Below are 14,137 nucleotides of genomic sequence, written 5' to 3' on the forward strand. Positions count from 1 at the left end.
CCCATTTGGTGAGGAAAACAGTAAGAATCACACTTTGAAGTAAAAAGATTTTTGGGAATTATTATGAAAGTGCCATTTGTGTGACAACCTTAAAATCCTACATGACATTGAAACTTTATATGATTAGTCCAGTACCTTGGGTCTGTTTTTATCAGCTGGCGTGGTGTTGGGAAAGGAAACGTTGGAAGCAACTCTTCCTTATTTTAGTCTTTTCCTTGATATAAGATGCCAAAGTCTGGGAAACTGCGAGGTACCAAGTACTTGGAGTACCCTTCAGTCCTTTGGTAGGGTGTTGGTTATATTATGCTTATGTATTTTATTCTTTTGGGTATAGGTAACAGGTTTTATTTCTGGCTTTTTGGTGGTACTGTACCCTGGGCAGGTTCAAATTGCTTATCTTTGCTAGCCATTGGAATTGTCCTTTACTGCTAAGTTCCTCATTGAAGTAGGTGGTGTACCACAGCTATACCACCATGCCACGACATAAGATGTGTGCCAATCAGAGGCAGTATCTTCCTGCTGCAACACACTTATCAGGTAAGGAAACAGCAAACATGTTATTAAATGTTGACAAAGATTTTTTTTTCTCATTCATTACATTTCTAATGTTTTGTGGTAGAAGTGTCCATGCTTCCCACATCCCTCAATGTGGGAATCACTATGTAATTACTGAGTAAGTTACTTCAGAGCGCCGCCATTTTGGATGCCTCCGAAACTGAAATATAAGAAATTGATGAAATAGCCTCCTCCCTTGTGGGAAGCAAAATAACTCCAGAGGAAGAGGGCACGACATTATGCAATAAATCAGCCTGAGGACCTCATGATACTTCCAACGACAAATCGATGGAAGAAAATGAAGGAGAGACAGGCACAACAACACTAGCATCATGGGGTGTGACTGCAGAAGAAGACGAAGCATCAGGGAGAGGTGATGAAAACCCTTTCCACAAAGGAAGGGTCAAAACTATGATGCTCCCTCTTACTATAGAATTACTTCCACTGCACTATAAGCCACGCATAACATTCCAGGCAGGGATTCGTTATAGTACAAACATTAGCACAACACCTACTGCATGTGGAGTGTGGGTCTGTAGCTGAAGAAGTCAGGAAATGAGAACACAGGAAACCTTGAGTTCCATGCCACATATGTTGGCGAGGCCAAGAAGAAGCAGAGGAAGTCATAACACAAGCGCGCACACAGACAATCAAAATAACGAAAATGGGCAAAGAACCAGGTAAAAGGCCGAGAGAGGGAAACCCAGGCGGTTAAGAAAAAGACTAAAGGCGGTAGCGTGGGTGTGCTGTCTTTAACCAGATGTCACCCGATATGTGCACTCATTGCCAGATCTCACAAGATTCCTTGCTTTTTCATCTCCGATTTTTAACCAGATCCAGCTAGGCAATAGAAAATTATCCTATTGTTAAGACCTCAGGTTTGTAGCTATGAAAAATACAAATTGTCTTAGAAAATTTGTCATTTTTATTATGAAACAAAATTTTAATTATGCTTACCCAGTAATTACATGATCGTAGCCCACCTTCCATCCCCTTGCATGGATTTTAAGGGACATAAAGCAAACTGATCTCTTTGCCAAGTTGTTCCTCTCTTTCCCCAAAAGTGGTCAGGGTATTGTTACCTACCTGAAACAGTAAACTAGCTAGACTCACAAATTTTTATATTTATATTATGAAAATATATTTATTTCAATGATCGACCTCCTCTTAGATTGTGCACAAGATACAAACTTAAGATATTTATCAAGGAACTACAGTATACCCCAAAACAACATGAAATGCATTAGAACTTAAAAGACATTAGGTTCACATTGCAATATAGAATGATTGTCCAAATCTTCATCAGGCATGGGATTTGCAACCATATCACCCAACAAAACATAAAAGTTTTCATTACCGAACGATTCTTCAGTTTTCACATTGGCATTTTGTACAATAGGGTCAACCATTAAAATCTTTAAGTGTACACTATTACAGAAATCTGTAAATTTTTGGAACTTAGTGCTATAGAAATCTTAAAAATTATAATCCCAAAAATACCCGTGTACAAAATATTAAATTTTCATTGTTGGATTCACTTCACATAGGCATCAAAGGAAACAGTTTATACATAGCCAAAGTTGCAATTGTTATGACAAGATCTCTTGCAGATAGTATTCCAGTTAGGATAACTGTACTGATGAATCTGATACTACCAAAACAGATCAAGACCAATTTTTTTTCTTAGTATGGAATGATATCAGATGGAGTGACGCAACAATTTTGACCACTTGTTAGACCTAGGGGTATTTGATGAATAGCTCACACGATCTAATCCTTATGTACAGACTGCAGAGCAACGCTGACAGTTGAACATTTTTGTGAATGCCCAAAATATTATTGACAACATCCTTGCACCCTATAAAATTTAAATATTAAACTACTTTATCATATCAGGAGACTTAAGAATTAAGTTAGTGGTCTAGTTAAACAATTTATTGATGTTGATTTGTGCTTGTACCTGGTGTAGGTAAAAGTGCTATTTCCTCCATGTTATCAGTCTCATTACAAAAATTGTCCTTGCTCTTTGTTTGTGGTTAACATTTTTTGTTCTTGATAACATTTCATGTGCTGTTCTACAAGGTCCATATCTATTTTTTATCCAGTAGGTAAGGGGTGATATTGAAGTCTTTGTTATGGATTTTTGTATTTTATTTTCATGTACTGCAGTTATGCTGTGTTTGTTGATTAAATATTGTCAGTGGCCTAGCACTAGTCATTCTAGTTGCGTAGACAAGGTTATTTTTTTTATATGTAATGATGTCAACAACAGTTCACTTTGACCCTGAACTTGTAATACCTTGCAGAGAAACTTGCCATTTGTAAACAATGACAATGGATCCAGATAGCAAAAGGAGGTGCCACTGAAATTTTACTCTGAAACTAATTACTTTTCTAGTTGCTTATCTCCAAATTGATTCTGTTCCCTTGAGCCCAACCCAAGGGTGGGTGAAGATGGTGTGTTCTTCAGATGTGCGAGGGATGTGTTTACAATATTTAAACAAGTCTATCCTAAAAAATATCAGCTATATTCTTAATACTGAATTATTCTTAAATTTATGTGTTGTCTTTTACACCTCAATGTGGAGATGGTTTGTGGCAAATTAATGAAAGTAGCTATATTATGAGTCTTGCCATTCTATGCTTCTTGTGATTGAAGCTGTCTCTTTTTAGTTGTTTCATGGCATAATAAAATCTTTTGCTTTTAGAATTCTTTTAATTCTAAAAACATTGGTCTTTCATAAGTGTGTTCAGTGATACGTAATCTTAAATTGATTTTCCATCGTCCTTTAACCATGATTTTCATAAGGTTATCATGTATTGAGATTGCTGGGTTTTATTTTTTTAGTAATTTGTGAAACAAAATTATCTTTAAATTATATAGCCCTCTAGTAAACTGTTTAGTTGGTGTTTATATTAGTATGGTGGTATTACTGTAATTTAAAATTACAGTAATTCTATATGGCAACTAATTATAAACATGCTTTGAAATTTTTATTGAGCTTATTCTAAAAGTTTTTCAAACACTTGGGCCTGAAAATCAATTTAATGACATTACGATTTTTGCTCTTTACGTCCGAATATAGGTTATGAAAGTATGTTGACAAATATTCCACGTCTTAATTGGTTTTATTGATGATGACTTTTTGTGTAGAGGTCTCTATGCTAATATGGAAACTTCTTTTTTTTCTTTTTTCCTGAATCACCAGAGTGCCTAACCTGTCAGAGTAAGTGATCCCTCATGCACAGCTTAGAGCTTGAGCTGTGCTCAGTCATCCTAAGTGCTGTAACCAAATTATCTTGGAGATTTTTCCAGCCCTACTATCATTGTTACTGACAGACTTTGACAAAAGCTTTTTACCTACGTTCTGTATTGCTGATGCTGCCATCAGTATTGTCAAGTTCCCCTGAGTTTATAACACATTCTTCATTTTCTTGCTAACTTTGCATTTTGTGCTGTTTGACCACTTATTTCCTATTTAGTGATATATAAATTGGTTTTGGTTTTGATTGCCTGTCAGCATTATTATATTTGTAAAGCACTTACACTAACTTACAACATGAACATTGAGGAAAATACTAATGGAACTTGAAGGGAATCATAAGAAGTACTGTAGATAATTAGAACGTTCACAGGTAGAGAAATTTTTTATAGCCATATTAATTTTCATTGGTAGTGGAGACTCCATTGCAAATGGATTTTCATATATTTAATTCGGAATTAAATAATTACAGTGTATTCAGTACATTTTTTATTTGTTAGAAATTTAGTTAAATCTAAGAGGTAGAAAAAATGAAAATAGGAAAAAGTTAAAATACATATATTTTTATCTTTACACTTTAAATACTGTCCTTATGAAATTGGAAAGCATAAGAAAATGAAGAGATATGATTTAATATATTCAAACATAATTACTCTATTACTAGTTAAATATAAATTCTTATTTTACCGTATATTTCCACGTATAAGACAATCTTTAAATCCCACAATTCATCCCTAAATATTGCGGGTCGTCTTATATATATTATTGGTATATTTTCATAACAAATAGCCTATTTGAGGAATAATTCTAAATCAATGAAACAAACTTTTATCTATGCAATCCCAGCTGAGAAAATATAAACATCGACCCACGGTTGCTCTAACAGCAACCTTTATCTTTTGGTAACCTTTTAGAAACTTCAGTGGTAGTGTAATTATGGTAATAATAACATTTAGGATAGTATTAATTTTTCATTAAAAGTTTCTCATACATATCACAAGATTGATCTCATTTGCCACCATCATAGGGATTTCAGTCTGGTTCTGGTGAGTCGACTTCGGCTTCGTCGTCCATATCATACACATCATCTTCGGTACCAACCATGGCATTTTTTATAACAAAAATGCAGCGAACATCATGTGAGCAGCATGCACAGCTGTGTGTAACTGTTTAGAACAATTCACTTTTCTGAACGATACTTGTGTAGTACAATAATTATTGTTCATTATTGTATTTTTATTACCGGTTGTTTGAGAATGGTGACAAAACAAAACAATGGTCTCCCTTCTCGGCAATGTCTTTATGAAAAACATAATATAAAATCTGCTTTGTTAAACCCACCTTTGATAATTTACGAAAGGAATGTATCCCTGAATTATGTTTCATTCGGTATCCAAAGACAGTGATGATATCGGTAAAATGCGATCAGCTGATTATTTAGACTAAACAAAAGTAGAATGCAAGTGATGCATCATCGCTCTGTTCATATATTGTAATATGATAATAAATGCAATATGATTACAGTAAAACAAGTTTTATTAATATTGTCATTAGTATTCTCAATACAACTATTATTTGACTTTTGCAAGTGGAGATCTATCTATGCAACAACCTGACTGAGACAATCTCTCTCTCTCTCTCTCTCTCTCTCTCTCTCTCTCTCTCTCTCTCTCTCTCTCTCTCTCTCTCTCTCTCTCTCTCTCCATTTCATTGACTATAATACTGATGATACTCCTCCAGTAAAAAATTCAGTTATTTAGTATTCTGGATGAAGCGATTATTGTAAACGTATGACATAAGCAACCGAATTGAGAAACAGCTGATGCTAACGTCATTTACTGTAACTATCAAGCGTTTTTAAGAGCTCTGTTAAAATTGTCAAGTTGTTAAACCCTGCTGATTCTCAATGGTGGTTTCCATAAGTAAAAATGAAATACAGTATACATATTTGTTCATCCCTCGTGCAATGGAGATCTCAAGAAAGAATACTAGTAAATTTAAGATTCAGGTTATAGGCGAGGCTGAATAAAACGAATAATGGCCAGGTGGTGAAGTGATGTTTGGAACTGGAGAAATTGCTTACACAATGAAGTAATATGTGCACGTTTTCAACCAAACTTCATTAATTTATGGTAAAAGGTATCTCTGAATTATATCTCTTCTAACAAATAATGGCAATGAAGATATTGATAATACTCAAATCAGCCGAGATTTTGAGAATTTAAACAATATCAAATGCAAATGATGTACATGACAATGTTTATCTGTGATACAGTAACAATGATAATACGTAGTAATATAGGTACTGTAATTGGATACAACAAGGAAAACAACCTTTATATAAGTCATCATTATTATAAATGTAGTTACTGTGTAAATTTTGCAAATAATCAATTTTCACGAAAAAACATTTCGGTTTTGTAATTTAGAAGTCGTCCTATACTACAGATATGAGATAAATTCATGAAAATTTGCCATGTTTTTTTACCTCGTATCTAAAGGTCTTGTACGTGGAAATATATGGTATGTAAAAAAAAACATTGACAGAAAGTGTATTTTTTATTTTATTAAAGTTGTATATTAGTTTACAAATGCATCATAAAACAATTTTGAAAATTTACAGTAGTATTCAGTTTTGTGTAGCAGACCCCAGTTAAGGGGGTGTTTGGTTTGTGGCCGAGCGCCACTAACATAAAACTGCTGATAATTTTTGTCATAAATGGCATTTAAGACATCTTAAGCACCAGTAAACCATTTATCAGCGCTGATAAACCACTTACCAACTCCAATAAACCGCTTACCACAGCTGAAAATCGCTTAGTTAACGACACCGCCATATACAAGGACTGCCTGTAGTACTGGCAAATTAAAAGTACTGAAATATATTTTTTATTTGGTCTAGAACTCGAGGTTAAGTTTTAGATCTGTTGACTGTATTTCATTAGAGTTTTGGAATGATCACAGATAGGCATAGACTTATGACCAGTGCGAATTGCTACAATCTGCATTTACGACAGCAAAAAAATTACAAAAAGAACCTATAAAATTTTTTTTACTATTTCCAAAATACGCATTTGGCAGTGCTTACGAATAGCAGGCCTCGCACTAGTGGTGGGGCTGCTGGTGTGGCAGCTGCAGGATGGTTGGTGTGGTGGGTTGTATGATTGGTGAGGGAAAATGAGTATGGAAGGTTTGACTGAAGTGGAAAGGTTGAAGTAGGAGTTGAGGAGAGAGAGAGAAGTGAGAAGACGATTGGAAGTAGAGAATGAGAGGTTGAGGGTAGTAGAGTGAGAGGTGCTGAAGAGTGAGTTAGAGGAAATGAGAGGAATGCTAAGGAGTGCAAAAGTGGAAATGAAATAAGTGAAAGGAGCGGAACAGTGGATGGTCGAGAGGGTGGATGAAAAATTGGGATCGATTATGAGTGCTGAGCATTCTTGGGTGTTGCAAAAAGTCATTTAGTGTGGATGATGTGAGTGTAAGGAGACATTGTCAAATGTAACGAGAGAGGATATATGGAGGAGTTATTTTGAGAGAGAGAGAGAGAGAGAGAAGGGGGGGGGGGGGGGGGGGGGGGGGGCAGCTGGCAGTTTTGGTTGTTGGCTTGTTAGGTCTGTGTTCGTGTGAATGAATAGTTAACAAGCGAATTGCTCATTTGGCGAGGGGTTGTTGTGTCTGTTGGGTTGGTTTGCAAGCCTGGTCTGTATTTTGAGTCAGTCTGTGATCAGAGACTGTGGTGGAGAGTCAGTGTTTTTGCAGCAGTCTTGAATATTATTGTTGGTCAGTTACTTTGTGTTTTTGAGGTTGTTATAATTATTGTTAATATTGTATGTTTGAAGGTTATTGTGCCTGTGTTTTCAGTTTGAATTTGTTGTGCTTATGAATCCTGTTGGAGTTGTGGATGAGTTGTTGTGGTTCCTTGGTGTTGTAGGTGGAGTATTGACTTGTCACATTATTTTTTTATGTTGTTAGTGATTGTTTGTGGTGGTTGTCCTTGTTTGGTTTATTGTGCAGGTGATGACTGCCAGCAAGAATTCATTGCAAGCACTGGATGGTTTAAAAAGTTCAAACGAAGATTCACTTTGCGTTAAGTGCAGGTAACATGAAAGGCAATGAGAAAGTTCGTCGATAGTTTTGATGAATTAATAAAAGGAGGATAAAACATTACTATAACATTTCCCATGCAAAAAGTTATAAGTTAAATATTGCACAAGAAGTTATATGAAAGTTTCAGTATATGTATTTGATTTAATGATGTTGAACAAACAATTGTGTTTTTATGTGAAGTCAAAGTGTAAGCCTAGCTCAGAAAAACCACATGGCCATGCATACACATACATCATGTTAAGTAAATTGCATTTACACTGCATCACAATCTTTGGCCAACAAAGAATTGGCATAGTATCTTAATTCATTGTGTATGGAAATGTTGCCATATGCAGGTTCCAGATTATTTACTTACAATAAATATTTCCTTTTGAAGATGTTGTACTTGAAATAAATTAAATTAGAATTGAGTAGGTATATTTATTTAACGTATCAAAGAAAATTATTTTGCAAAGTAAGGAAAATATATAACCATGGGTCCACAAATTCTAATTTTATTCTCAACTAAGGCATTTTGGCCGCAATAGCATAAGCATTAGGAAGTTGGCTTTGCTGTCACTCGAGTCATGACCCAACCTATCGTACTGTACTGCGTTATTGTCAGTTCACACATTTAGCCTGTAAATATTACATTAAACCTGTCAATATTCTTTAGTAGCAAAGTGTGATTCAATTAATTTTGACCTTTGATCAATAAAATAATTAGCATGCCACATTTAGTAGGCCTAATTTTGACTTCTGAAAGGTATATTAATCCCCTTTATTTGATTATTCCCGTTGTACGTTTTTTTATTGGACATGTTCTCATTTTTTCTTATTCTTTTCATTATTGCTTAGCATAATTTACTCAGGCCTAGCTATCTCATTCAAAATGCAATCATAAGAAATCAAACGAGTATTTTTTTTTCTTCTAGTTCCTTGCCTATCATCCTGTTTCATCCGGACACGTTGAAAGCTATGGGAGTCAGAGCTGACAAATACATTAAGAAAGGCTTACTTTCTTGTAAGCTTTCTTGGGTTAATATTACTCTAGTTATTTATTCCTTCTAAATAGAATTAATTAAAATTAGTTTCTCATGTATGACTAGAACTACTGCCACAAGTATAGTATTATAAATACCTGAAAGGATAGGAAATATGAAAGGAGACATTCTCGTTTAAGTCTATTTCAGATATTTTTACAATAAAAGCCTACTGATGTAATCAGGGGTTGTTCTTTGACATCTGCAACAATCATACAGGGTATAACACAAGTTATTGCAAATATTTTGGGGAATGAAAGAAAGTAATTTTGAGCAGAAAATTTTCTATAAACGTGTCCATTTTAAGGCTTCATTTGTCGGTGAGGGGAATTTTAAAATGACCTTTACCATGAGTGCTGCTTCACATGACGGAATTGATAGCTAGAAGTCATAGTAGCCTAAGGTGTAGGGGAGTGGTGGTGCTGTAGAGGAGGAGGATAGAGGGATTAGGCCAATATGAATAAATTATCTCCCAATAAAATGTATTACTATATATAAGCTGTGAAGAAAAAAAATCAATAAAATGTATTATTTAGGTTTTGAAGAAAAAATGCATGCATCATTGAATCTGTTTCCCTCCCTATCAATGCTATTCAGTGGACAACAATTTAAAGAAGAAAAAAAAAAGAGTAAGCCTAACTGAATCTCCTATCCATCAAAGGTAGACTTGCTAATTCATTAGACTCTTATCAAAGATTTCAAGTGTATTTAAAAAAATATATCTCTTTCCATCTAAAGTAATTCATCAGACCAGTCATAGGCATAGACCTGGTCATGATTCCTTGTTGCATAAACTTGTTACACCCTGTATTGTCTTATTGTCTTGTGGTGCTTCGAGGAGTTCCACTTCTGGGCCCATTTTCTAAACTTCGCCATCCTCAAAACAATTTGGTTTATCTGTGTATGATTCTCTTCATGGTATCTCTCTAACAGGAACTTGCACTGAATGGAGTCTAATAATTCTCTCTTGCTGAGCAGTGGATGTTTCTTTGACCGATAAATAACACATTGACATTCGATTCCCGCGCACATCACCACAACAAAAACAATAGTGAGGTTGATGGCTCACGCTGTTATGGTTGTTTTTTTTTTCTGTAAAATGTAACTAATGGAATTGTTCAACTACCTTCAACTTGATATTAAAATGATAATGTAAGGAGTGTTTAGTCATACTACTAGTGATAGGTGTCTCCTATCTACTTTAAAATGTATGTCAGTGGTTTATATATGACTTTTTTTTTTATTGTTTCATTCACATCAATTTTTCTGTTATGGAAATAGTTTTATGCAATAATATAACACTATGTTCTAAAGATATCAGCGACTCTTTTTAACATCATTACATAAGATTTCTTCCATCTTATGTAAAATAGATAAATAAGGCACGAATTGTGCTTCAGGCAGGTGAACGAATAATTATGAAATTCTCTCGGTAGTAATTTGCTTGAGTTTATGTATGTGCATTGCTTTAAAGTAAAGTACACACTTGTGTGTTTGTGTGTGTGCACGCTCTTGTCATTCTCTTGAGTTTTCATTTATTAGAAAATATTTTTGACTAATGGGAAATTCTGAGAGACAGTGTGTGTGTGTATGTGATAGTATGTATGGATTTAAGCATTCTTCGCACTACTATTGGAATTAGGTGTGTGTGATGGCAAACAACCTCTTTACAAAAGTGGTTAAAGGACCAATTGAAAGTGAACTTGGATGTGAATCAAACCTATGCCATATATCAAATTAATGAGAGGGTATCCATCAACTTGTGGAGGGAACATGGTTCCTTTGCAGCTTGTAGTGATGACCACCAGAAGCATTTGCACTTATCAAAGCAGATGTCTGTTGTTTGGAAAGCTTTTTGCCAGGTAAATTCTTTTCTTTGTCAGCCAAGGTATTAGTGGACAAGGAATGATAGAATAGGCCAATTTTGTCAGCATAAATTCCTCTTTACCCTCCTTGGAAGCATCCAAAGCTTTCCCACGAGTAGTCTTGTTGGAAAGCCCATGTCTAATCTTGAGTAAAAATGGCCAAACCCAGATGCCTTAAAGTCTGCCACCTTATGCAGACTTCCGAACTGAAAATCTGCCGTCTTCAATTCAGCACCATACATGTGTGGGCCACGCAATCTTTGCTGAAGAAATCCAAATAAGATTGACTCTTCAGATTCCTCATAGTGGGACGTAGCCAACACCTTGTGGGCTTTTCTCTTAGACAACATATTTTGAAGGCCAATACCTTCCTAACCCTCTTAAGAGGTGGTGGTGCCATATGCAGTGCATACAGCATCACTTGTATGCACCTGCAGTGCTGCGGCCAGTGCAACTATATTTTCATGTTGAAGGGAAAGCATTGATACAATCGCCCAACAACTGTTCAGAACATGAATAGTGTGGAATGACGTGCAACTGAACAAAGGAACAAGGAACGAAGCACAATTTTCTTAACTATCCCCACCCATCTTACCCAGCCTACCACATCAACAACCACCCTTTTTCAGTATGCTTATGACTATGCAGCATTGCTAATGCTTCTGTTTCCTCATGCACCTTTGCTAGCAACCATCTGAGCAAGGTTTTTTAATTTCATGAATTGTATATACTGTACTACATATATTTTATATTGTGGTGCTGGAACCCTCTGAATGACATAAAGTTCCGGATAGGGTGTAAACAGATAATCGAGGGACTACTGGTATAGTTGTTTCCTTTGCATTTTTTCTTGTAAGAGGTTATTGCTAATTGGTTCTTGTCAACTGCTATGTAGACAGTAGTGATGTAGGCATATGTACTATGGAGGAGAATAGAAAAAAATTAGGGAGGATATGAGGGAATGAAGAATAAGAGTAAAATATACTAGTATGGTTTCTATATGATTTTCTGATCCATTTCATTAAAAAGAAATGTGTACAATTTAAAGGTTTTAGGGAAGGTAGTTTAAATGAGCTTACAAAAGGTGTGAGCTCTCATTTTAAAAACAATATTTTCAAATTTTATTTCCATAGATATGAAATTTCTGTCTCACTGTACTCATCTTTGTCAAGATGCAGAAAGCTCAGATTGAGCCAGTGGTACTGCCTTCATTTTATCCTAAGTTTTTTTGTAGGAGGAAAGAGGGTGAGCTCAAGGGTTAGGGAAGAGGGAGACTCCCTAGAATAGGCCTAGATGATGTGTTTTTCATGAAAAACCACTTTTGTGTTTTTAAACATTTTAATTACAGCTCAATTAATGCTGTATTGCAACATGCTTCATTTTCATCTCTGGATATTTTGGCCACCAAACAGAAGCAGGCATCAAGTTTTCAGTTGGTGTTTGTAGATGGAGTTGCTGGCCTATGCCAATTGTCTTGATTCCCATGGGACACTGGTGTTTTGTAGGTAGGTGTGTAGGGGGTGGTCTAGGGGTGTGGTCAGTGTAATGCAAGTGCTATGCCATTTGGTCTTGGTGCCTGAGTTTTATAGTTTTGCGTTGCTGTTCATGGCAATGGTTATGCTTTTTTACCTTTTTCCAAATCTGGATAAATTGGGAGGATTAATCAGGACCGGCTTCTGTCTTTGAAGCATCTGCCAAAACAGGTAGGAAATTGCTGGGAAAGCTAATTAAGAATTGCAACTCTGACTAGGGAATAAGTTGAGATTAAGGTGATGTGATTAACGATTTATTGCCTGAATCACTTGGGTGAGATTTAAAGCTTCAGTGTTATTTTGAGTTGTGATGCATACCACAGGCCTTGAAGGAGGACTTGAACAAAATCTGTTATCAAAGCCCCTTTATACACACTTGTCATTGAAATGATTCCCATAGCGGTACGACTAGGTTCATAGTCTGAATAAATGGGAAAAGTAGGCACCTAATAGTCAAGTCTAGTAACTTGGATTGTTATCTTCAGATGTGCCAGAAGCAAGCATGCATAGGTTAGTGGTTGATGAAAAAGCCAGCTAAGGCAATAAGCAATGTGAATGCAAAGTATTTATCATAATTCATTATAGTTACATTGTTATTGGGTTTTTTCCCAACCCTGGCATCTCAGCCCAACTGACTTTAGTGTACTGGATTTTATTTACCAGGTCAGGCAGAGTTGGGAATATGTAATAGTCTTACACATTACAAACTTTATGGAATAGTCCAGTAAGTGTGCCAGACACCAAATACTGAAAGAAATGTAACCAATACTAGATTATCTGACTTTGGTCTTAAATGAATGTGTGCCGTAAGACTTCAGTTGATTTTCAGTGTTTGGAATAACAATTATTTTTTTTTCATAAATGTACTCTACATTTTTTAAGTTAGTTTCTTACACCACAGAGTAGCAGATTAGTCATAGGCAAGATGTAACCTTCTTCTGTTAATTTTTTTTTTTATGATTTTGTTTCACTGATTCATGGTGCAGGGCTAACCAAAAGTATGTATATTTTATTTTTGCATCCAAGAAATGGATCGTTCCTTTACCAGTACCCCTGTAAAGTATTGTCTTTAGCTGTCAGGTTTAATTTTATGTAGGTGGAAGGTAATGCTGTTATTTAGTTAAAACAAGACCAATATATTAGGCTTAAATTTACTGAGATTTTTTGTGCATTGCTATTTTCTTGAACTTTTATCTGTTTTATATATATATATATATATATATATATATATATATATATATATATATATATATATATATATATATATATATATATATATATATATATATATATATATGAATAATAACCCTTGGTAGGTTGATAAATTTATCAAGTACATACTTAGTGTAGGTAAATAGCTATTGTTCACTATTATAGTAAAGTTTCTTCAAGAGTTTACTGTTAGTAACTTGTGTTTTTGCTTGTATTCTTGATTTTGCTGACAGTCCTGATTTGAACAGACTGCTGGTACAATTCATTTATATTAGTGTCTCCATGTTATTTAGAACCTAGTTGTATAGTTTTTTAGTGAATCCTGAGCCATAAAGACATCCACCACACCTTTTAAGTAAATTGATTAGTGGAATAGTATAGTCAGTAAATTTAATGTTGTATTTCTAAACCATAAATCTTTATCTCAAAAACTTATTATACCACCAAAACTATTAATATATGTAAGACTATCATTGCCATCAATTTACAGAAGTGTTGACAAATTTGGGGAATTTTTTGTCCCTTAAACAGGTCTGAAATTATGTAATCTTCATTCTTTCAAGAAGTTTTACTCCACAAATTTT

The 14,137-nt window shown here is 34.9% G+C and overlaps 1 protein-coding gene across 10 annotated transcripts in view; it reads left to right on the forward strand.

The window, feature by feature from the left end:
* LOC135223610 (dynamin-like) overlaps window positions 1-14,137 on the forward strand; it is a 348,582-nt gene that overhangs the window by 179,731 nt on the left and 154,714 nt on the right. For 7 of the 10 annotated variants that reach the window (XM_064262207.1, XM_064262202.1, XM_064262204.1 and 4 more), the window contains one exon: window positions 3,765-3,782. The exons of the other annotated variants lie outside the window; for them this stretch is intronic. In XM_064262207.1, coding sequence (XP_064118277.1) covers window positions 3,765-3,782 — 18 coding nt within the window. The remainder of the gene's footprint in view (window positions 1-3,764; window positions 3,783-14,137) is intronic. 10 annotated transcript variants of the gene reach the window in all.

Source organism: Macrobrachium nipponense, chromosome 10 (genome assembly GCF_015104395.2).
Source record: "Macrobrachium nipponense isolate FS-2020 chromosome 10, ASM1510439v2, whole genome shotgun sequence".
Lineage (NCBI taxonomy): Eukaryota > Metazoa > Arthropoda > Malacostraca > Decapoda > Palaemonidae > Macrobrachium > Macrobrachium nipponense.